The sequence below is a fragment of the Conger conger genome, chromosome 11 (genome assembly GCF_963514075.1).
Source record: "Conger conger chromosome 11, fConCon1.1, whole genome shotgun sequence".
Taxonomy (NCBI): Eukaryota; Metazoa; Chordata; class Actinopteri; order Anguilliformes; family Congridae; genus Conger; species Conger conger.
Window position 1 is genome coordinate 47,982,640 of NC_083770.1, and position 23,973 is coordinate 48,006,612.

Consider the following 23,973-nt stretch of genomic DNA (forward strand, 5'->3'; position numbering starts at 1 on the left):
TTTCGGTGGTGATAGGAACACATAGAGGTGTATTACTGCTTGTCGGAATATTTAAATGGAAGAAAGAATTTACCATATTTACTGTATAGGCAAGTGCATCTTGTATAATTTGACCAGCACCTGATTGGTACATAATATACTGTATCTCATGTGCAATTAGGGGACACGGGACCTTGTTGCTGAAAAGCTAAATTCACAGGAGCACTGCGATCAATTCTACGCATTTTAGTTAACCCATGGCAACAACTAGATTAGTTTAGGGTTTAAAAATGACAACACAGAAATAATCATCATCTAACTGTCTACATATTCTACCTCATGTGGTATAAATGAATGTATATTTCTGTGTTGTCATTTTTAAACCCTTTTCAAATAATAGTTACCTAGATAGGTAACCATCTAGCTCCCCAGCCAGCCAGTCACTTAGCCAGCCAACAGAAGGCAGGACACTACCCCTCAGCATCATTACTGAGATCTCAAAACTAACAGCAGTTACGCTCCAGTTTGTAAATGATAAAAAGAAAGCCAATAAATCACACTACAGCCAACAGCTTCAGTCCCAAGCCCGGAAATATGTGTATATGTTTGTAAATGATGCTTTCATAACAGCATGTCTATTTATATGTGTCCAAATGCACAACAGATATTCCCCTCCCCCTACCTCCAATTCACACATGATTAATCTCAGGAGAGCAGACTCTGACCCACACAGAGCATGTTCCCTCAACAAAGACCGGTCGGTATGTTCCTATTCATAACGGTTTCCTCGATCTATCTCTATCATTACTGAATCCTCTCTCTGTCCACGTGTGTGTGAGTACATACGTGTGTGTGTGTGAGTGTGTACAGTATGTATGTGTGTGTGTGTGAGTGTGTACAGTGTGTGTGTGTGTGTGTGTGAGTACATACGTGTGTGTGTGTGTGTACAGTATGTGTGTGTGTGTGAGTGTGTGTGTGTGTGTACAGTATGTGTGTGTGTGTGTGTGTGTATGTGTGTACAGTATGTGTGTGTGTGTGTCTGTGTGTGTGTGTGTGTGTGTGTGTGTGTACAGTATGTGTGTGTGTGTATGTGTGTGTGTGTGTACAGTATGTGTGTGTGTGTGAGTGTGTACAGTATGTGTGTGTGTGTGTGTGTACAGTATGTGTATGTGTTTGTGTGAAGAAACACGCTGGCATTTAGCGGATATGTTCAACCACCTAAGCCCTCTCTACTCCCGAAACAGCTGGTAAAATTACATAAGGCAGGTCTTGCCTCAGAGGCTTGCCAGCCCGGGTATGTGCACAACAGACAAATTAAAAACAGAAGCACAGGGAGAAGTTCCCTGCAAGAAAGCCACAGAAACTGCTCAGTAGCACACAAAGCATTTACTGAAAGCAGAGGAATAAGCAGCATTTATAAAAGCGAGTGCCTTCAGCTGTAAGCGTTTCTCATTCGCTGCAACTCCTCAGACCCACATTCCAGCACAAGACTAACGGCGCTCCGCAAATCACCCCACTGCTGTCCAAACAGCCCTGCTGATGGTATCTGCACTTCTTCCTGCAAATCTAAACACTTTCCCCCGAGAGACTGCTACCCTTCGCAGAACTTACTCCGTTACGGTCCGTTCCGATCGCCCCACCGCGGCACAGAACAACATCAGAGCCGCACAACACCCACCGCCAGCCCACGCGCCACTGAGCCAGCCCGCTTTGTTCCTCAATGCAAAGGGGTTACGGGAGGACACGGACAGAAATTGCACAAGACCGGGCTTGTCATATAAAAGGTCCCGCTCCCGACTAACCTCTTTAGGTACTGCAACCAGTTGAGGGACGACCTCCGTTCCTCGTCCATGGTTATAGGATTCAGACGGACAAAGGGTAGAGATCCCACAGCCAAAAGCTAAGACCTCAGTCCACCCCTTCCTATTTTCCTCCCTCCCTCTCTCTCTTCCGCTCCCTCCAGTAGTTTGGTCCCCTCCCCCATTTCCCACCACCCCCACCCCACAATCCATTCCAGTGCTTTCACTGCCCCCACACACACACACAGACACACAGACACACACACACACACACACACACACACACACACACACACACACACACACACACACGTCTCGATAACAGCTGTGAAACACAGCTCGGTCATGTCCTCACGGTGTCCTGTAAGAACACGTCTGCAGCACGCTTTCCGTTTATCAAACATTCAGCACACGCCAATTCACAGTCAGCCTCAACTGACAGTGGAAAAAGATAACACCGCTCGAGTTATGAATTTGGCAGAAGGGAAACAAAACGAGGAACCATACCCCCGTCCGCTGTGAGCTTCACCTCTGTGGTCATCCTGCCCGTGTGGTCTCAGAAAATCCAAAAACACTAAAACACTAAATCACCCTCAGCATTGCAACCCTCTACCGAACTGTCCCCAGCTCACTCAGCCAAATTCCAAAGCATCAATTGGCAAGTCAGGAAATTGGCCAACCATATCCAAACGATCACCCATTAAACCCCGCAGCCCAGGAAACCTTCTCTACCACGCTCTTTCATGGAATATATCTTGCAGAATATTTTATGGCAGAATCAAACATCTGCTGGACATTCTCAAAAGCCACATCCAGTGTTGGGAAGAAAAACCATTCGGGACCAAGTTGGGACACGCAGTTTACGACGTTTTTGAAAGACAAAGTCAGAACCCCTTGTTCCAATAATAGAACAGCAATTTGTGGCATGCAACAACAACAGAGGGGCAGCATGCAACAGTCAGGCTGTGCAGAGAACTTGGTGTTCAACAGGGCTGTGCCTGCAATCAAGGCAAATGCTTGTTGTGGTACAACAGTGCCCCCTGGTGACCCTGAGACATCACTGCAGTTTATATGTGACCGCTTTAACTTTACACTGCATTACATACAGGTATACATGTACATGTTATTTTGCAGTGACCTGCACAGCTTTCAATCACAATCCATTTTTATAGATGGATACATGTTAAGCACCTTGCTAAAGGGTACAATGACATTACCCCAACTGAGAACTGAAATCTGCAGTCTCTTGAGTTAGTCCAGTCCAGATTGCTCATTACACTATTGCTCAATAGCAATAGCATTATGTCACCTTAACAGAAGAACAGTAACTAGAGTATGCTTTAAAAAAATACAGTAATACAGCTGATACAACCTGATTGGGCCCATTTTGATAACTACACGATTCTTTAATTTCCTCAAACCTTACAAAAGGACAACTTCGCAAGCAGTGGATTTGGGGGTTATCTACTAAGTGTCGAATTGCCTTTGCCAGTGCGACCTATTAGCTGCAGGGTTGTGCTCCTTTGGTCACTAGGGAGGGGGGGGCGGGGGGTTTGGTTGATGGGAGTGACCTTCCCTGCCTGTAGAAGAGCGACTCCATTAATCATCCCAGGCCAGCTGCAGTCTGCTCGCACTGACTGTACATAACTGAGCGGTTCAGATAATCCACTGGAGGAGAGGGTGCAATACATTCCTGTTGAAGAGAGCGACATGGCTCAGGCAGTAAGAGCAGTCGTCTGGCAGTCGGAGGGTTGCCGGTTCGATCCCCCGCCCGGGCTGTGTCGAAGTGTCCCAGAGCAAGACACCTAACCCCCGAATGCTCCTGACGAGCTGGTCGGGGCCTTGCATGGCAGCAAATCGCCGTCGGTGTGTGAGTGTGTGTATGAATGGGTGAATGAGAAGCATTAATTGTACAGCGCTTTGGATAAAGGCGCGACATAAATTCCAACCATTTACCATTTACCAAGAGTGAGTGAATGGGTCTGTAGTCTGCACAGACTCCCCTGTAGAAATGGCAGCTGGAATGAATTGTCCCTAGGCAAAACCCAGTGTTTGACCTTTGACCTCTGAAATACTTTTCATATGGAGTCCATTGTTTCATGGTGCAAGAACCAAACCCCTTACTGAAACCACACAGTCAACACAAAAGGTTCAAGACCACAATGTCGGCCATGACAGGTTTCACATACGTGGCAGATGGTGCAATCACTTTTAAGAGCAGCTGCATGTACCTATTAATGCTACACCTCTTACTCTTGTGGATACATTTTACTCTTCTTGTTCTGTATCCAAACAATTGGAAGCCTCACTTTTCACCACACATTACAATAATGGCATTTGGCAGACGCTCTTATCCAGAGCGACGTACAGTCAATTAGACTAATCAGGAGACAATCCTCCCCTGGAGCAATGCAGGGTTAAGGGCCTTGCTCAAGGGCCCAACGGCTGTGCGGATCTTACTGTGGCTACACCGGGATTAGAACCACCGACCTTGCGGGTCCCAGTCATGCACCTTAACCACTACGCTACAGGCTGCCCCAAAGAGCCCTCACGGTTCACCGTGAGGTTCACCACTGAGCAAAACAATGGATAACAGAATCAACAGAGACTGTTTCCCTCAGCGTGTGTGCGGTCCTTACCGTATGGTGGAGCAGGAAGAGGAAGTAGACGTCCCTGACTGGGCGTCATGTGACGGGGCAGAAGACGCCGGCGTTTCAGCGCGACTGGAGGAGGCCCCGCCCACCGCCTGTCCGTCAGGCCCCTCCGGCTCCTCGTCTGAAGAGTTGTCCTCGGACGCCCCCAGGATGAACTTCAGCCGCTCGCGGGCCTGGGAGCCCCTGCGGAAGCTGGGCCGGGCCGTCCCACCGGGACCCGGGCCACGGCCGGGCGGGGCGGGCGGGAGAGCTGCTGCTGCTGCCTCTGCAGGGGCCCGGGCCGGCTCCATCGCCCCCGCGCTGGGCCTGTCGCCCCCGGGCGTGGCAGCAGGGGCTCTTTGGGGAGTCCCTCCGGGTTCTGGAGACGTAGCTCCTGGTTGAGTCGGCACGGGGCAGCGGCTCTGTGTGGGATCCAGGGCGGGAGCGGGCCCGGGGGTTTGCGGCCTGGACTGCACTTCCTCCTCCTCCTCCTCCTCCTCCTCCTCCTCGTGGACTTTACCCTCGGCCCGAACTTTCACTCCGCTCCCGAGCATCAACCTGGTCTTGACAAAACGCCGCAACAACCACAAGATCAAGAGTCCGGAGAGCAGAAGAGGAATCATTCAAGGGGGTCCTGCAGAATCTGCAACAAAAACACACAAACTCGCACACACACAGACACACACACACACGTACACACACACATACACACGCGTACACACACACGCACACACACAAACACAGACACACACACAAATGCAAACACACAATTATTAAGCTACTGTTCCCCACACTGTGCACACTTGAATAATTGTTAATTTATCACAAGTCATATCCTAATCCCAATATTCGGCAACGTTATCGCCATCGCATATTTTCCTCATATCGTGCAGCCCTACTTTACACCTGCCAGTTTCTCCCACATCCAGCAATACGAGAACCAACTGTTTGCTCACAGTCTAATATATCCCATACCTTGACATGCGCCATTGTTACGGGATAATCATTATTTGCTTCATCTGTGAGTGATTTTTTCAAATACAAATAAGTTTATTTGAAGCCATTATCAACCAATTCCTTCTCGACAGAACCCGGTGAACCTGGGCAATGTATCTTATCTTTATCATCTGAACTGGGTGCAATACAAAAGTCTAACATTACAAAGCAAACTTCACACTAGCCTGACAGAACCACCCAAGGGACAGCTTGGGGGGGGGGGCATGGAGGGCTACAGCCTTTAAATGCACTTCACTCTGTGCATACACATCATATTTCATCATGTAAACAAGCCAGGCATGCACGGAAAACCTTCCTCCACACCACCCTGAGAAAATACATAGGCTATGCATGTCTTCGGACAGCAGTCCTGAAATTATGAGAAAAAAAAAACTGAACAGCAAGACCAACATGAATCAAACAGATGAAGTCGATGCACATCTCTGCTGCATGTCCTTAGCTTGTCTTAGCTTGAGGCATAACTACCTACCTCACAACGCAGAAAACAGAACGGGGTCTACCCCTCCTCTACAAGCTCTGGCCAATGTCGAGAATGGCAGCGCACACAAATCTACGGGCAGCGCACTGAACATGCCCACGCACGCCCTCAGCCGAGATCGGAAATGGACGCAGAAAGGCAATTGTCCGGGTGACTGCAATTTCCCTGAAGCGGCTTAACTTCAGAGGCGGGAGGCAGGCCATAGGCTATTCCCTCACCGTCACCCGTAAACAGCGTGTCACTGACAGCTGCGCGGACAGCGCGAGAGGACGCACCAGCGTGGTGATCCTTCGGCTGTGCTAAAATAGGGGAAAGGTCAGCTGTCAGCTAAGGAGTAAGGGGGGAGGAGGAGGAGGAGGGGGAGGAGAAGGAGGAGGGGGTGGGGGCAGCTTGAGGGGCAAACAAGGACAATTTAAGATAGGAAATGCTAGGAGGAGAAAGGTCTGTCCCTTCAAATCGGGCCATTTAAAATGTCACAATCTCTCCTTGTAATTCGGACTAAATATCTCAAAAAACATTAAAAAATATTTATATATAATACCTCAAAAAACATATCTCAAAAAGTGGCATTGAAAGGGTTGACTTTGGTCTCAAAGAAAGGCCACTAACTCAACTAGAAAGGATGTCCCACCAGTACTTGAACGAACTCGCATTCACAGAAATTGCACAATACCACGAGAGCAGACCTTTCCATAGTGAAGGTCACGAACATGCTGAGCAAGTGTTCACTTTTTACCTTTACAGCAGGTGCAGCCGTATCACTCCGAGATTATTCCGGATGAACAACAAAGAGTCAAGGATGTTGTTGTAACTCGCTGTCTTTGCCAGCGATTCAGGCTTCGCTCTGCATCAATACTCGGGTAGTTTCACGCGCTCCTCCATCACTTTGCTACCCCATCGACCATCGGTTCGGTTGCCATATTCATAGCAAAACACTATAGTCGCTCAAAAATCATTGTTGAGTGACATTTCGGACTATCGTAATGACTGCATGCCATGTACCTCAAACTGTTAATTACAGAACGAAGTGTGTGACTGGCTATCACACATGCAGGGAGTAGGTGCATCATAAAGTTTAAATAACAGTTACTGTGCGGACAAACTTGCAGGTTTGTTTTCCAGCTAGCTAACGTTAGCCATGTTACTACTTCCACAATATGACCACTTGGATACCAGCAAGCTATCGTTAGCTAACTTACAACGTCTTCATTTATCTTGTAGCTATGTGATAAATAGTTTCACTGCTCAAAATTTCTGGGTTGAAAAAAAAAATCCATTAGACGAAATCACAATCAGTTTTCGCCTCGTAGCCCGCGAACCTTATCCGTCCCTTAGCAACACTAACGTTAGCTACAAAAGGCAACAAAAACGTTGCTCGCTCACTAACACGAAAGGAAATAACATGCAATCTACAACAGGACTCACAAAACCACCAAACGCTCACTAAATACTATTTCCAGCTAATTTACGCTTACCTCTTGCAGTCATTGTGGATGTGGGTTGTTGCAGTATGAATCACTAAAGCCTTCGGGCAAACTTTCATCTGCCCGCATTGTTTTGATCAGAATACACGCCCTTATCGTGTCCAGCTAAATGTGGCCATGGCTCTTATCAAGTCAAGTGCACTGTAAATAACCTTGCCAATGTTTTCATAAATATACCCTTCCCGGCAATACAGGAAGGCATATATGGTCCATTCTTTCAATGTAAAAGATGAAATCGGACCTTAACCGACCTAAACTCGTCCAATTTATCCTAATTTCCGGGGTAGAGGGACAAATATTTGCCCCCCGCCTCCCTCGCAGTAATTCCAATGACTGGTTAGGCAGTTATTGTTGTTAAAGCTGCTGCTGACGTATCATTCCATGTGCAAACTACTTGTATGCAAACAATTTGCTTCCGTTAATTCCATTCTTGTAAAGTTGGCGGCGTACGTTGATGTAGTCAGGATGCATGTTCGCAGTCATAAACGGTGTATACGGTCTGAGCGCAGGTACCCATGAAGTGGCCCATTTTGACGGGGTCCAGCGAGACAAACTTCCACGAGCTAACCTTTCACCAACTGCCCAGAACATGAGGAATTAAAATTCTCAGGTGGTGATGCCGTTTGAAAAGCTAATATTTTTTTGCAGAAAATGTTTCTGTTCAGTCTTCGTATTAATATAATTCGTATTAACATAATTCAGCGAATACTGCATAGGTCAAATTTGAGGTATTGGATGTGGTTTTATCATGACCCGAGTTGCCAGGTTTGCAAAAAAACAAACAATATATGAACAAAAGCATTCACTCAACCCATCAAACAAATCTTTAGCTTTAGTGCTACATCAAACCTGCCACATTAAGACAAGATCCAACTTGTTTTATTGTAAATTTATTTAAACATTCAAAATACAAACATAGCTTTGAACGGTATAAAACACAGAAATATTTACAAAATGGCTTGCTTCTCGGTCTAGAAACTCACGGTGGTACTGCCAGCTTGAGATTCATAACATAAAACAAGGGATTCTAGAGTTTATGAGTTTAGATTTCAAATGAAAAACATCATGTCATTTTATAGTATGATCCATGTGATAGTTTGCAATACTGAGGTAGTTTTAAAACAAAAAAACAATGGAAATATTGAATACATATTGAAAACATTAAACTAAAAAGAAAAAAAAAAAGATATTGAATGAGTAACATTTTCAAAATCACACCAGGAAGCTAGCCTTAATGGCTGTATATACTATATGATTAATTGAATTTTAATTTTTGCAGCTAACTTGGAAAAAACAAAAGAGCTTATGGAAATTTCTGGAACTTTCTTAGAGTGCCGTCCAATCGATTGGCTGTTTCCCCGATTTCTTCAGCATCTCATTGGCCTTAGAAAAGTGTTTGCATCCAAGGAAACCACGATGTGCAGACAATGGTGATGGATGTACAGTCTGCAGGACGTGGTGCCGTTTCTGTAAAACAGAAGAGTCTAAAGTAAATTACCAGCCTCACAGTGCTCCTTATCCAGGAACGTCCACTAAAATACCAAATAAGGCCAGTGATGACAATAAAACCAAAATAGACCAGACTTCCTTCTCACGGATGTTATTAGGAAATATTCACGACGTTACGATTTTAAGGATCGGTTTTTGGGGCAATAGGCAGGTCTACTTTGGGCTACAAGGCTTCATTTGCAAGGTAGAACTACATTTTGAGGCACGTTCCCATCAAAATAAGAGTTAGCACACTCGTGAATTAGCAAGAAAGATCGATCCACTTCCCGTGGGGACGCACCCTATCAATAGCAATGCCCTTCTTCTGAGCGTACGCGCCCCAGAGCATGAAGACCACACCATCCAGGTTCCCATTGAGCCAGTGGACCACTGCGTCTGTGAAGGCCTCCCAGCCCTTGTCTTTGTGAGAGTTGGCTTGATGTGCCCGAACTGTCAGCACAGCATTGAGCAACAGGACACCTGAAACAGAGGAGATCGAAGAACATATTGGACCAGGGGACTTTGAAATAACTCGTTAACATTAACTCTAGGATAACATTACCCACTGCATCAATTTTAATGTGACAAAATTAAACAGGCAGACTACTTTGACAGTTACACACGTATTCTGCTGCATTGACTATGCAAAGGTTTACACATAGATTTTTTAAAATGAATACAAATCAGCCAAGTGTTCATGCACAAACTGGCAGAAGTGCCAGTGTCAAAATGTGTGAGAAATTCTGATGTACACAACAGCAGACAAGTTATTTATTTGTATTATTATTATTTTTTAGAAATGCAAACATTTAGATTAAAATACATTTATTTGAAACCATTAGACTGCAAAAACTGTAAAGCTATATGTAATATAAAATGTACAGATACAGATGTTTACTCAGTAAGCTTGTCTAAAATGGCAAAGAGAAATACAATTTATCTATTATGTTTTACTGACCTTTTGAACCCATTTGGATTTTAGAAGACAACCGATTGATAAAATTCCACCAATAAGGTGTGTGGAGGGAAATAATCCATTACATACATTGCCCATTATTGATCGCACATCACAGTTCACACTGAAATGAGAATGAAAGCAGAGTACCTTGTTCAGCCCATCCTGTGAGATCCCCATGTCCAGGGTGCTGGAACCCTTCTATGTCTGTCGCTAGTTCTTTGTACATATTCACCAAGCTAAGACACAATAATGTCGGTTTAGCAGCAGACACAATCCGCGTCACAAAGGAACAACTGAAGAAAGGCTAAGTTTGCTTTGGTTGCCTGAACCAGGTATGCTGAAGCCACAATGACAGCAAGAATGAGTAATCCAGCCATTTTCATTGGCAATGAATAGAACACACGGCAAGTGATCTGTGGTACCTGCGAGGGGGTGGGACAGGTTTCTGCACACTGAAGCAAAGTCCGTGGGCCTGGTTAGGGCCGTGGTACGGGTCCTGGCCAAGGATTACCACCTTCACCTGTCAATCACGGCACACACATCTGTGAGCACAGAGATCTTCTCCCAGTCAGCACTAAAAGGTACGAACGGTCCGTAACAAGACATTGCGTCGGACTAATGCCGTTTCATTCTCATCAGAACCTGCAATTCCATGTTATAGTGTAGAGCACATCAGCCAGCTGTACGGAGTGTAACGTTTACAATGTGTGGGAGGCTGACAGCCATGATGATGTGCAAGATCTTCCCACAAACATACAAAGACACAATTACATTTTGTAGCGCTGCGATACTCACGTCTTCGATGGCGCACATCTGAGTCCATGTAAATACTTGGGGAATCGGTGGATAGATAGTGTGTTCCCTTCTTTCCTCGGACACAAATTCCATCAACTACACAAAAGAAACACTTTCAGTATCTGGTTTATAATATTCTTCTCGGTCCACATTTATGGGTGTTGCATTACTATCAGCTTTCACAAGCATATTTCAAAAGTTGCCTAATAGGATGCAGACACAATGTGACGTCGCCTTATTATGGATTTCAACAGATCCCGTCATGACACAATAATAATCATACTACAACAACTACTACTACTAATAATAATAATAAAGAATTTTAACAAAAACAAAAAAAAAAACACCATTACCTATGGCCGTTCACTGAACATTAATAACCCCGATACAATGCATGGAATATAATTTGTATTTAAACACCCCCATGGAGTTCAATAAGTTCTTACTCCTTTAAAATAAGGCTTGCCAAACTCCGCCTTCAGCGCCTGGCGCCAGCTTTTCCCGATGTGAGCAGGCATTTTCTCCAACGCTTATTCTTCGCGATTCTGTTCAGCTGCTCCGGACTCAGGGAGGTGACAGTCGGCAGCTTTTTGATTGACGACACCTTCAAACATTTTGTTCGAAAACGTGTTAGCCGGCTCGCCATTGTAGTGGACAAACATATTATAATGACCTTGCGTATATGCAAAAGTTCTAGATAAGATGAGGAACTCTTGATGTACACATAACGTTAGCTACACCACGACCAACTCATAACATGAAATATTATTTCTACAAACGGTATGAATGGTGAGTTAGCTACGTCGTTTATTTGTTTCTCGAAAATATTAAGTCAAGTTCCCCTGTTCAACAATGTCTACTAACGGTTTTGCTGTGCCATTTCGCGCAAATACAAATAGGTAACTTTGCTACAGCAACCCAACAATGTAAGAATTTGTGAGTGATTAATTCGCAGTATATCGATTAGATTGTTGCCGCGTAATACAAGTATACACGCAGTACAACCATTTATTTGAAATAGAGTTAATTTGCCAATAGTTCGTAGTCCACGCAATAGAATAAAAACTTACAGTATCCTTCGCTGCTGCTTTAGTGCCCTGTTCGTTATTGGTTAACATCAGCGAGGCACTTCGAGCCTGCTAATAGGTGGAGTTACACCATATTACAGACAATTCTCGATTCCGTTGAACCAATCAAAAGGCTTTTCTTTCCAAAGTACGGCAATGTGATTGGGTAGAATTAGTGAGGCGCTGATAATACATTGATAGCTCCTGCCATTTCAGGAATCAAAATGTCTGACACTCATGCCATTTGTCATTACTTTACATTACATTACATTACATTAATGGCATTTGACAGATGCTCTTAAGCAGGAGGCAATCCTCCCCTGGAGCAATGCAGGGTTGAGGGCCTTGCTCAAGGGCCCAACGGCTGTGCGGATCTTACTGTGGCTACACCGGGATTAGAACCACCGACCTTGCGGGTCCCAGTCATGCACCTTAACCACTACGCTACAGGCTGCCCCAAAGAGCCCTCACAGTTCACCGTGAGGTTCACCACTGAGCAAAACAATGGATAACAGCTAGAAGTGAATCAACAGAGACTGTTTCCCTCAGCATGTGTGCGGTCCTTACCGTATGGTGGAGCAGGAAGAGGAAGTAGACGTCCCTGACTGGGCGTCATGTGACGGGGCAGAAGACGCCGGCGTTTCAGCGCGACTGGAGGAGGCCCCGCCCACCGCCTGTCCGTCAGGCCCCTCCGGCTCCTCGTCTGAAGAGTTGTCCTCGGACGCCCCCAGGATGAACTTCAGCCGCTCGCGGGCCTGGGAGCCCCTGCGGAAGCTGGGCCGGGCCGTCCCACCGGGACCCGGGCCACGGCCGGGCGGGGCGGGCGGGAGCGCTGCTGCTGCTGCCTCTGCAGGGGCCCGGGCCGGCTCCATCGCCCCCGCGCTGGGCCTGTCGCCCCCGGGCGTGGCAGCAGGGGCTCTTTGGGGAGTCCCTCCGGGTTCTGGAGACGTAGCTCCTGGTTGAGTCGGCACGGGGCAGCGGCTCTGTGTGGGATCCAGGGCGGGAGCGGGCCCGGGGGTTTGCGGCCTGGACTGCACTTCCTCCTCCTCCTCCTCCTCCTCCTCCTCCTCCTCCTCCTCGTGGACTTTACCCTCGGCCCGAACTTTCACTCCGCTCCCGAGCATCAACCTGGTCTTGACAAAACGCCGCAACAACCACAAGATCAAGAGTCCGGAGAGCAGAAGAGGAATCATTCAAGGGGGTCCTGCAGAATCTGCAACAAAAACACACAAACTCGCACACACACAGACACACACACACACACGTACGCACACACACACACACACACAAACACAGACACACACACAAATGCAAACACACAATTATTAAGCTACTGTTCCCCACACTGTGCACACTTGAATAATTGTTAATTTATCACAAGTCATATCCTAATCCCAATATTCGACAACGTTATCGCCATCGCATATTTTCCTCATATCGTGCAGCCCTACTTTACACCTGCCAGTTTCTCCCACATCCAGCAATACGAGAACCAACTGTTTGCTCACAGTCTAATATATCCCATACCTTGACATGCGCCATTGTTACGGGATAATCATTATTTGCTTCATCTGTGAGTGATTTTTTCAAATACAAATAAGTTTATTTGAAGCCATTATCAACCAATTCCTTCTCGACAGGATCAAACCCGGTGAACCTGGGCAATGTATCTTATCTTTATCATCTGAACTGGGTGCAATACAAAAGTCTAACTTTACAAAGCAAACTTCACACTAGCCTGACAGAACCACCCAAGGGACGGAGGAGGGCATGGAGGGCTACAGCCTTTAAATGCACTTCACTCTGTGCATACACATCATATTTCATCATGTAAACAAGCCAGGCATGCACGGAAAACCTTCCTCCACACCACCCTGAGAAAATACATAGGCTATGCATGTCTTCGGACAGCAGTCCTGACATTATGAGAAAAAAAAACTGAACAGCAAGACCAACATGAATCAAACAGATGAAGTCGATGCACATCTCTGCTGCATGTCCTTAGCTTGTCTTAGCTTGAGGCTTAACTACCTACCTCGCAACGCTGAAAACAGAACGGGGTCTATCCCCTCCTCTACAAGCTCTGGCCAATGTCGAGAATGGCAGCGCACACAAATCTACGGGCAGCGCACTGAACATGCCCACGCACGCCCTCAGCCGAGATCGGAAATGGACGCAGAAAGGCAATTGTCCGGGTGACTGCAATTTCCCTGAAGCGGCTTAACTTCAGAGGCGGGAGGCAGGCCATAGGCTATTCCCTCACCGTCACCCGTAAACAGCGTGTCACTGACAGCTGCGCGGACAGCGCGAGAGGACGCACCAGCGTGGTGATCCTTCGGCTGTGCTAAAATAGGGGAAAGGTCAGCTGTCAGCTAAGGAGTAAGGGGGGAGGAGGAGGAGGAGGAGGAGGGGGAGGAGAAGGAGGGGGTGGGGGCAGCTTGAGGGGCAAACAAGGACAATTTAAGATAGGAAATGCTAGGAGGAGAAAGGTCTGTCCCTTCAAATCGGGCCATTTAAAATGTCACAATCTCTCCTTGTAATTCGGACTAAATATCTCAAAAAACATTAAAAAATATTTATATATAATACCTCAAAAAACATATCTCAAAAAGTGGCATTGAAAGGGTTGACTTTGGTCTCAAAGAAAGGCCACTAACTCAACTAGAAAGGATGTCCCACCAGTACTTGAACGAACTCGCATTCACAGAAATTGCACAATACCACGAGAGCAGACCTTTCCATAGTGAAGGTCACGAACATGCTGAGCAAGTGTTCACTTTTTACCTTTACAGCAGGTGCAGCCGTATCACTCCGAGATTATTCCGGATGAACAACAAAGAGTCAAGGATGTTGTTGTAACTCGCTGTCTTTGCCAGCGATTCAGGCTTCGCTCTGCATCAATACTCGGGTAGTTTCACGCGCTCCTCCATCACTTTGCTACCCCATCGACCATCGGTTCGGTTGCCATATTCATAGCAAAACACTATAGTCGCTCAAAAATCATTGTTGAGTGACATTTCGGACTATCGTAATGACTGCATGCCATGTACCTCAAACTGTTAATTACAGAACGAAGTGTGTGACTGGCTATCACACATGCAGGGAGTAGGTGCATCATAAAGTTTAAATAACAGTTACTGTGCGGACAAACTTGCAGGTTTGTTTTCCAGCTAGCTAACGTTAGCCATGTTACTACTTCCACAATATGACCACTTGGATACCAGCAAGCTATCGTTAGCTAACTTACAACGTCTTCATTTATCTTGTAGCTATGTGATAAATAGTTTCACTGCTCAAAATTTCTGGGTTGAAAAAAAAAATCCATTAGACGAAATCACAATCAGTTTTCGCCTCGTAGCCCGCGAACCTTATCCGTCCCTTAGCAACACTAACGTTAGCTACAAAAGGCAACAAAAACGTTGCTCGCTCACTAACACGAAAGGAAATAACATGCAATCTACAACAGGACTCACAAAACCACCAAACGCTCACTAAATACTATTTCCAGCTAATTTACGCTTACCTCTTGCAGTCATTGTGGATGTGGGTTGTTGCAGTATGAATCACTAAAGCCTTCGGGCAAACTTTCATCTGCCCGCATTGTTTTGATCAGAATACACGCCCTTATCGTGTCCAGCTAAATGTGGCCATGGCTCTTATCAAGTCAAGTGCACTGTAAATAACCTTGCCAATGTTTTCATAAATATACCCTTCCCGGCAATACAGGAAGGCATATATGGTCCATTCTTTCAATGTAAAAGATGAAATCGGACCTTAACCGACCTAAACTCGTCCAATTTATCCTAATTTCCGGGGTAGAGGGACAAATATTTGCCCCCCGCCTCCCTCGCAGTAATTCCAATGACTGGTTAGGCAGTTATTGTTGTTAAAGCTGCTGCTGACGTATCATTCCAAGTGCAAACTACTTGTATGCAAACAATTTGCTTCCGTTAATTCCATTCTTGTAAAGTTGGCGGCGTACGTTGATGTAGTCAGGATGCATGTTCGCAGTCATAAACGGTGTATACGGTCTGAGCGCAGGTACCCATGAAGTGGCCCATTTTGACGGGGTCCAGCGAGACAAACTTCCACGAGCTAACCTTTCACCAACTGCCCAGAACATGAGGAATTAAAATTCTCAGGTGGTGATGCCGTTTGAAAAGCTAATATTTTTTTGCAGAAAATGTTTCTGTTCAGTCTTCGTATTAATATAATTCGTATTAACATAATTCAGCGAATACTGCATAGGTCAAATTTGAGGTATTGGATGTGGTTTTATCATGACCCGAGTTGCCAGGTTTGCAAAAAAACAAACAATATATGAACAAAAGCATTCACTCAACCCATCAAACAAATCTTTAGCTTTAGTGCTACATCAAACCTGCCACATTAAGACAAGATCCAACTTGTTTTATTGTAAATTTATTTAAACATTCAAAATACAAACATAGCTTTGAACGGTATAAAACACAGAAATATTTACAAAATGGCTTGCTTCTCGGTCTAGAAACTCACGGTGGTACTGCCAGCTTGAGATTCATAACATAAAACAAGGGATTCTAGAGTTTATGAGTTTAGATTTCAAATGAAAAACATCATGTCATTTTATAGTATGATCCATGTGATAGTTTGCAATACTGAGGTAGTTTTAAAACAAAAAAACAATGGAAATATTGAATACATATTGAAAACATTAAACTAAAAAGAAAAAAAAAAAGATATTGAATGAGTAACATTTTCAAAATCACACCAGGAAGCTAGCCTTAATGGCTGTATATACTATATGATTAATTGAATTTTAATTTTTGCAGCTAACTTGGAAAAAACAAAAGAGCTTATGGAAATTTCTGGAACTTTCTTAGAGTGCCGTCCAATCGATTGGCTGTTTCCCCGATTTCTTCAGCATCTCATTGGCCTTAGAAAAGTGTTTGCATCCAAGGAAACCACGATGTGCAGACAATGGTGATGGATGTACAGTCTGCAGGACGTGGTGCCGTTTCTGTAAAACAGAAGAGTCTAAAGTAAATTACCAGCCTCACAGTGCTCCTTATCCAGGAACGTCCACAAAAATACCAAATAAGGCCAGTGATGACAATAAAACCAAAATAGACCAGACTTCCTTCTCACGGATGTTATTAGGAAATATTCACGACGTTACGATTTTAAGGATCGGTTTTTGGGGCAATAGGCAGGTCTACTTTGGGCTACAAGGCTTCATTTGCAAGGTAGAACTACATTTTGAGGCACGTTCCCATCAAAATAAGAGTTAGCACACTCGTGAATTAGCAAGAAAGATCGATCCACTTCCCGTGGGGACGCACCCTATCAATAGCAATGCCCTTCTTCTGAGCGTACGAGCCCCAGAGCATGAAGACCACACCATTCAGGTTCCCATTGAGCCAGTGGACCACTGCGTCTGTGAAGGCCTCCCAGCCCTTGTCTTTGTGAGAGTTGGCTTGATGTGCCCGAACTGTCAGCACAGCATTGAGCAACAGGACACCTGAAACAGAGGAGATCGAAGAACATATTGGACCAGGGGACTTTGAAATAACTCGTTAACATTAACTCTGGAATAACATTACCCACTGCATCAATTTTAATGTGACAAAATTAAACAGGCAGACTACTTTGACAGTTACACACGTATTCTGCTGCATTGACTATGCAAAGGTTTACACATAGATTTTTAAAAATGAATACAAATCAGCCAAGTGTTCATGCACAAACTGGCAGAAGTGCCAGTGTCAAAATGTGTGAAAAATTCTGATGTACACAACAGCAGACAAGTTATTTGTATTATTATTTTTTAGAAATGCAACCATTTAGATTAAAATACATTTATTTGAAACCATTAGACTGCAAAAACTGTAAAGCTATATGTAATATAAAATGTACAGATACAGATGTTTACTCAGTAAGCTTGTCTAAAATGGCAAAGAGAAATACAATTTATCTATTATGTTTTACTGACCTTTTGAACCCATTTGGATTTTAGAAGACAACCGATTGATAAAATTCCACCAATAAGGTGTGTGGAGGGAAATAATCCATTACATACATTGCCCATTATTGATCGCACATCACAGTTCACACTGAAATGAGAATGAAAGCAGAGTACCTTGTTCAGCCCATCCTGTGAGATCCCCATGTCCAGGGTGCTGGAACCCTTCTATGTCTGTCGCTAGTTCTTTGTACATATTCACCAAGCTAAGACACAATAATGTCGGTTTAGCAGCAGACACAATCCGCGTCACAAAGGAACAACTGAAGAAAGGCTAAGTTTGCTTTGGTTGCCTGAACCAGGTATGCTGAAGCCACAATGACAGCAAGAATGAGTAATCCAGCCATTTTCATTGGCAATGAATAAAACACACGGCAAGTGATCTGTGGTACCTGGGAGGGGGTGGGACAGGTTTCTGCACACTGAAGCAAAGTCCGTGGGCCTGGTTAGGGCCGTGGTACGGGTCCTGGCCAAGGATTACCACCTTCACCTGTCAATCACGGCACACACATCTGTGAGCACAGAGATCTTCTCCCAGTCAGCACTAAAAGGTACGAACGGTCCGTCACAAGACATTGTGTCAGACTAATGCCGTTTCATTCTCATCAGAACCTGCAATTCCATGTTATTGTGTAGAGCACATCAGCCAGCTGTACGGAGTGTAACGTTTACAATGTGTGGGAGGCTGACAGCCTTGATGATGTGTGAGATCTTCCCACAAACATACAAAGACACAATTACATTTTGTAACGCTGCGATACTCACGTCTCGGACAGAGCACATCTGAGTCCATGTAAACACTTGGGGAGTCGGTGGATAGATAGTGTGTTTCTTTCTTTCATCGGACACAAAGGCCATCAACTACACAAAAGAAACGCACCTTCAGTACTTGGTTCATAATATTCTGCTCGGTCCACAGTTCAGAGTTCATGGGTATTGCATGAATATCAGCTTTCACAAGCATATTTCAGAAGTTGCCCAATAGGATGCAGACACAATGTGACGTCGCCTTAGTATGGATTTCAACAGATCCCATCGTGACATAATATTATTATTATTATTATTAATAAATACATAATAATAATAATAATAATCATAAATAATAAAAACACCATTACCTATGGCCGTTCACTGAACATTAAAACCCCAATACAATGCATGGAATATCATTTGTATTTAAACACCCCCATGGAGTTCAATATGTTCTTACTCTTGTAAAATAAGGCTTGCCAAACTCCGCCTTCAGCGCCTTCCGCCAGCTCTCCCCGAATCCATCTGGGGCATTGTGGGCAGCTAGTTTCTCCAACGCAGCACGCTTATTCTTCTCGATTTTGTTCAGCTGCTCCGGACTCAAGGAGGTGACAGTCGGCAGCTTGTCGCTCGTTGGTTTCAGCTTTTTGATTGACGACGCCTTCAAACATTTTGTTCGAAAACGTGTTAGCCGACCAGCCATTGTAGTGGACAAACATATTAATTATTATATAATCACCTTGCGTGTGTGCAAAAGTTCTGCATAAGATGAGGCACTCTTGATGTGCACATAACGTTAGCTACACCACGACCAACTGATAACATTAAATATTATTTCTACAAACGGTATGAATGGTGAGTTAGCTACGTCGTTTATTTGTTTCTCGAAAAAATTGTCAAGTTCCCCTGTTCAACAATGTTTACTTCCGGTGTCACTGTGCCACGTGGGCATTTCGCGCTAATACAAATCGGTAGCTTTGCTACTGCAACCCAACAATGTAAGTATTTGTGAGCGATTCATTCGCAGTATATCGATTAGATTGTTGGCTAAGTTTACACGCAATACATCGAAAAAAGACACCATCCGTTCTTTTAAATAGTTAATTTGCCAATAGATCGTAGTCCACGCAACAGAATAAAAACTCACATTATCCTTCGTTTCTCCGTTAGTGTCCTGTTCGTTATTTTCCGAAGTTCTCTTTTTGCTAACTGGAGAAAAAAACGAGTTTATAGTTTTCTGCCCAATCATTTTGTAATTTTTTTTGCAGGAACGTTATATTTAAATTATCTAGTTTCAATTTAAAGTTATATATTCTGAACACCAGAGCGGCAAGGTAAGTGTTCTTGTTGAATCACATTTGCTAGTAATCCCAGTCACTCCCGCCAATTTTGGACTACGACAAGGAAGGGAGGGTTTTTAAGGGGCGTGGGGTAATTTTTAGTTGGTCAGAGGCATTTGGTACTTGGCACACAGCCGATTTAATTTGTGACGTTAAATGATTTGAAAATGAACGTTTAAATAGCAACATATTAGTTCGTCTTAAAATAAAATAAATTTTAAAAAAAGACTTATTTAATTGTATTGCTAGATAAACCCCCTAAAATAACATTTATTAAATGTACCGTCGGTGTTTGAATAAAGTTAAATAACTTCTGATTTTAGAATTTGGATGGACCCGTTTGTGACCCAGGCAAAGAACCGCAATGAGCAGGACGCTCAATGGGATAAGGAGCATCACTGCAAAAGATTTAAAGCTTGCGAAGAGGAGGAAGAGGAAAGCTCGATTGATGAAGAGTTCTCTCACCCTCTGCCTTGGCAGAAGATTGAAGCGGAGGGGCTGGACTGTGACTATGCTCAGCTTTTCGGAAAAGATGAAGCAGACAGACTTTTTAAACAGCTGGAGGAAGAGGTGGAGTATTTCACAGGCAAGTGGTTCCCACGCCACACTGCTTTATACTCTCAGTACCCTCCCATTAAAACATAAATGTCATAAAGGTCAGATGCCAATGTACATTACATTACGTTAATGGCATTTGGCAGATGCTCTTATCCAGAACGACGTACAGTTGATTAGACTAAGCAGGAGACAATCCTCCCCTGGAGTAACGCAGGGTTAAGGGCCTTGCTCAAGGGCCCAACGGCTGTGTGGATCTTATTGTGGCTACACCAGGATTAGAACCACTGACCTTGCATGTTACATTACATTACATTAATGGCATTTGGCAGACACTCTTATTCAGAGCGATGTACAACAAAGTGCATACCCATAACCAGGCATAAGTGTGCTGAAAGACCCTAGAGGGAAGTACAATTTCAACTGCTACCTGTACAACAAAGATAAGGACCAGGGCCGATTTGAATTTTATTATTTTTTTATTATTTTTATTTTTTAAACAAACAAACAAACAAACAACAAAGCAAAAGTGACCAAACTTAACTAGCCAAACACTGCTTACCTGCTTAACAAACTAAGTCGCAATTTGGGCATACTGTATCGCTCCATAAATTGCTTTACTTTTCAGATGAGAAACAGAATCGTTACACAGTTGTTATTTACAATAGTCTCTGTCGATTTATTCTAAGGTGTCCCTATCAAACTCATCATTGCTCTATCTTTGAAACTCTGAACTGGTTACCCCTCAATGCTCGAAGACATTACCATTGGCTTCAATGCATTTTCAAATGCATCCACTTTAACTATCCCTCTTACCTAAAGCATTATCTAGTACCACACATATCCTCATACTCTCTTAGACATATACAGCAACCTTTCTTCTCTGTTCCCAAAACCAAGAAAGAAATTGGCAGACGCGCCTTCCCTCCGACTGGAACAATCTACCCGTCAACCTCAGAACAATTATCTCACGAAGTATATTTAAGAACTCATTATTACCCTTTCTTAAAACGTCATGTTGCTGCTTTTAATGCTACTGTCTTCCTGCTCCTTTACCATTGCATCACTGTATTTGCTTGTTGGTTATTTTGTTACTATTATTATTATCATCATTATTACCATCATTATTATTATTACTACTACTATCATTGTCATCGACACATTCTGTTGTACCTACCTCCTACTTATTTCGTGTGGTATTGCGGGTTTATGGGAACGATGTGCGGGCTGGATCGGTAAATGAGAGCCTCTGTGTATGTATGGTGTACGTGACTGTGTTTGTTGTACTGTACTATTGTATTGTATTGTATTGTATGTTCTGTGTTGGACCCCCTCGAAAACGAGATGGCTCATCTCTAGGGGTTATCCATTAATAAAAAATTTGAATTTGAATTGTACCTAGCCAACTAAAAATAACGATACACAAAAAAGTAAATCACAGAAAGACAACAGGGAGGTAGGGAGGGACGGGGAGAGGTGCTGCTTGAAGAGGTGCGTCTTCAGTTTGCACTTGAAGGTGGGAAGTGATTCTACAGTTCTGACCTCAACGGGGAGTTCATTCCACCACCGTGGAGCCAGAACAGACAGTAGTCGTGAGCGTGAGGTGGAAGTTCGGAGAGGGGGAGGTGCCAAGCGGCCTGTGGAGGCTGAACGAAGAGGTCTGGCAGGGGTGTAGGGTCTGATGATTTTTTGTAGGTAAGCTGGGGAAGACCCCTTGGAAGGCTAGCACCAATGTTTTGAATTTGATGCGAGCCATGAGGGAAGTGGAGCCAGTGGAGGGAAGTAAGCAGGGGGGTGACGTGAGTATTTGGGAAGGTTGAAGACCAGACGAGCTGCTGCTTTCTGGATAAGTTGGAGGGGTCTGATGGCGGACGCTGGGAGGCCAGCCAAGAGGGAATTGCAGTCATTTACCTTAACCACTAAGATACAGGCCGCCCCATAATGTAGAATGACTTATGAATTATAACCCCAGGCCAGTCTTGATGATATAAAACAGATTATGCCCAATGCATAATATTTTTATTTTATTTTTTAAACAATTTGCATATGTTGCAGATGAGAGGTCCCAGGTTCGCGTGTATGGGAAGCTCCACAGTGTTCCCCGGAAGCAGGCTACGTACGGGGACCCAGGCCTGAGGTACTCTTTCTCTGGGGTGCATCTTCTGGCTCGGCCGTGGACCCCCACGCTGGACTACATACACGCTGCGGTCACTAAGACAACCGGGCGCACCTTTAACTTCGTCCTCGTCAACAGGTGAGAGACATCAGCATCGACGGGTGAGACCGATCAGATGGCTGTGCTTTCCGTAGAATGGAAGCGCTGATTGGTTAACATCAGCGAGGCACTTCACAAGCCTGCCAATAGGTGGAGTTACACCACATTACAGACGATTCCAGTGAACCAATCAAAAGGCTTTTCTTTCCAAAGTACGGCAGTGTGATTGGGTAGAATTAGTGAGGAGCTGATAATACATTGATAGCTCCTGCCATTTCAGGAATCAAAATGCCTGACACTCATGCCATTCCTCAAAGCTGTAAACGATGACCTCTCCCAAATCCTCGTCCCCTCGTACACTGTGACAATCCCAATGCACAAACATGCACTCCTGCACGAGTTACAGCCTTCTAAATTAGCCCTCAGCGAGGAATTCCCGCTGATATTCCCCCATGGCCCTTCCTCTCGCAGGTACAAAGACGGGAGCGATCGCATAGGAGAGCACCGTGATGACGAGAAGGAGCTGGATCCCGGTTTTCCCATCGCCTCCGTGTCCCTGGGGGCGGCGCGGGACTTCGTGCTCCGGCATGGGGAGGCGCGGGGGCGGAATCCGCGCCGTCGCATCGACCCGGTGAAGCTGGAGCTGGCCCACGGGAGCCTGCTCCTCATGAACCAGCCCACCAACACGCACTGGTACCACAGCCTGCCGCCCCGCAAGGGGGTCCTCACACCGCGCATCAACCTCACCTTCAGGCGCATCCGTAGTCTCGGACAGCAAGGACCGGGACCTTCCCGGTGACTCGCGCCTTCTCGGGAACGACGTTCACTTGGGAAGACGCTTCTGCTTTCCTGGGGGCGGCCTGTAGCATAGTGGCTGAGGTAGGCCTATGTGACTGGGACCCGGAAGGTTGGTGGGTTCAAGACCCAGCCACGAGAAGATCCAGAGCTGTGTGGGCCCTTGAGCAAGGCCCCTAAACCTGCATTGCTCCAAGGGGGATTGTCCCCTGCTTAGTTTAATCAACTGTAAGTCGCTCTGTAAGCGTCAGCTAAGTAACAAATTATTACATTATTATTGTTATTATGTACTGAGTGCAGATGTACTCTGCTTGTGTGGTCACAAAATCATGTACAGGGATTTGTGTCCAGATTTGTTACTTAACACACAGCAGTCACCAGTGTACTCACGAAAACTAAACGTATCAAATTCCTTGACAGATTTGGATTTGGAGGCCAAGATGTTACGATGTGATGTCACCATTAGATGGATTTATTTATCCAAGATTCAGTTTGCAAGTACTCTACCAAAAATATTGATGTCACATGACAGGCTTGAAACATTGATACACTTGTAAATACTGTATGTTTTCCTAAGTAGAAATGTTTAATAAATATTAAGCTACTGTTTACCACAACA

General features: G+C 44.8%; 4 protein-coding genes across 17 annotated transcripts in view; 1 reads left to right on the forward strand and 3 right to left on the reverse strand.

The window, feature by feature from the left end:
• The window catches only part of acacb (acetyl-CoA carboxylase beta), a 44,698-nt gene extending 37,000 nt beyond the window's left edge, over window positions 1-7,698 (reverse strand). For 3 of the 11 annotated variants that reach the window (XM_061260364.1, XM_061260363.1, XM_061260359.1), the window contains exons 1-2: window positions 7,382-7,694; window positions 4,418-5,054 (exon numbers count right to left, since the gene is read on the reverse strand). In XM_061260364.1, the coding sequence (XP_061116348.1) occupies window positions 4,418-5,034 (617 nt within the window). In that variant the 5' untranslated portion in view covers window positions 5,035-5,054; window positions 7,382-7,694. Of the gene's footprint in view, window positions 1-1,590; window positions 1,691-1,781; window positions 1,910-2,285; window positions 2,408-4,417; window positions 5,055-5,897; window positions 6,139-6,642; window positions 7,281-7,381 lie in introns of those variants that run through there. The other 8 variants (XM_061260362.1, XM_061260365.1, XM_061260361.1 and 5 more) reach the window with 8 other exon arrangements.
• Window positions 7,699-8,264: 566 nt separating this feature from the next.
• Window positions 8,265-12,301, reverse strand: LOC133140419 (uracil-DNA glycosylase-like). Its single transcript, XM_061260371.1, is given in 9 exon segments — window positions 8,265-8,857; window positions 9,180-9,358; window positions 9,984-10,072; window positions 10,259-10,356; window positions 10,632-10,727; window positions 11,078-11,160; window positions 11,163-11,235; window positions 11,702-11,770; window positions 12,266-12,301. Coding segments are annotated over 8 exon segments (807 nt in total). The 5' UTR covers window positions 11,750-11,770; window positions 12,266-12,301; the 3' UTR covers window positions 8,265-8,716.
• Window positions 12,302-16,104: 3,803 nt separating this feature from the next.
• On the reverse strand, window positions 16,105-19,817 carry LOC133140609 (uracil-DNA glycosylase-like). 2 transcript variants are annotated; one of them, XM_061260649.1, is made up of 7 exons: window positions 19,597-19,817; window positions 18,910-19,110; window positions 18,465-18,560; window positions 18,092-18,189; window positions 17,817-17,905; window positions 17,020-17,198; window positions 16,105-16,697 (listed from the first exon to the last, which is right to left on the reverse strand). In XM_061260649.1, exons 1-7 carry the CDS (start codon window positions 19,696-19,698, stop codon window positions 16,557-16,559), a joined length of 906 nt encoding a protein of 301 aa, XP_061116633.1. In that variant the 5' UTR covers window positions 19,699-19,817; the 3' UTR covers window positions 16,105-16,556. The 2 variants fall into 2 exon arrangements, with proteins under 2 accessions (XP_061116633.1, XP_061116634.1); XM_061260650.1 differs by lacking the exon at window positions 19,597-19,817 and having other exon boundaries at window positions 18,910-19,396.
• Window positions 18,940-23,971, forward strand: alkbh2 (alkB homolog 2, alpha-ketoglutarate dependent dioxygenase). 3 transcript variants are annotated; one of them, XM_061260651.1, is made up of 4 exons: window positions 18,940-19,447; window positions 20,113-20,375; window positions 22,400-22,598; window positions 23,031-23,971. In XM_061260651.1, exons 2-4 carry the CDS (start codon window positions 20,120-20,122, stop codon window positions 23,356-23,358), a joined length of 783 nt encoding a protein of 260 aa, XP_061116635.1. In that variant the 5' UTR covers window positions 18,940-19,447; window positions 20,113-20,119; the 3' UTR covers window positions 23,359-23,971. The 3 variants fall into 3 exon arrangements, with proteins under 3 accessions (XP_061116635.1, XP_061116636.1, XP_061116637.1); XM_061260652.1 differs by having other exon boundaries at window positions 18,940-19,304; XM_061260653.1 differs by lacking the exon at window positions 18,940-19,447 and adding an exon at window positions 19,477-19,783.
• The last annotated feature ends 2 nt before the right edge of the window (window positions 23,972-23,973 follow it).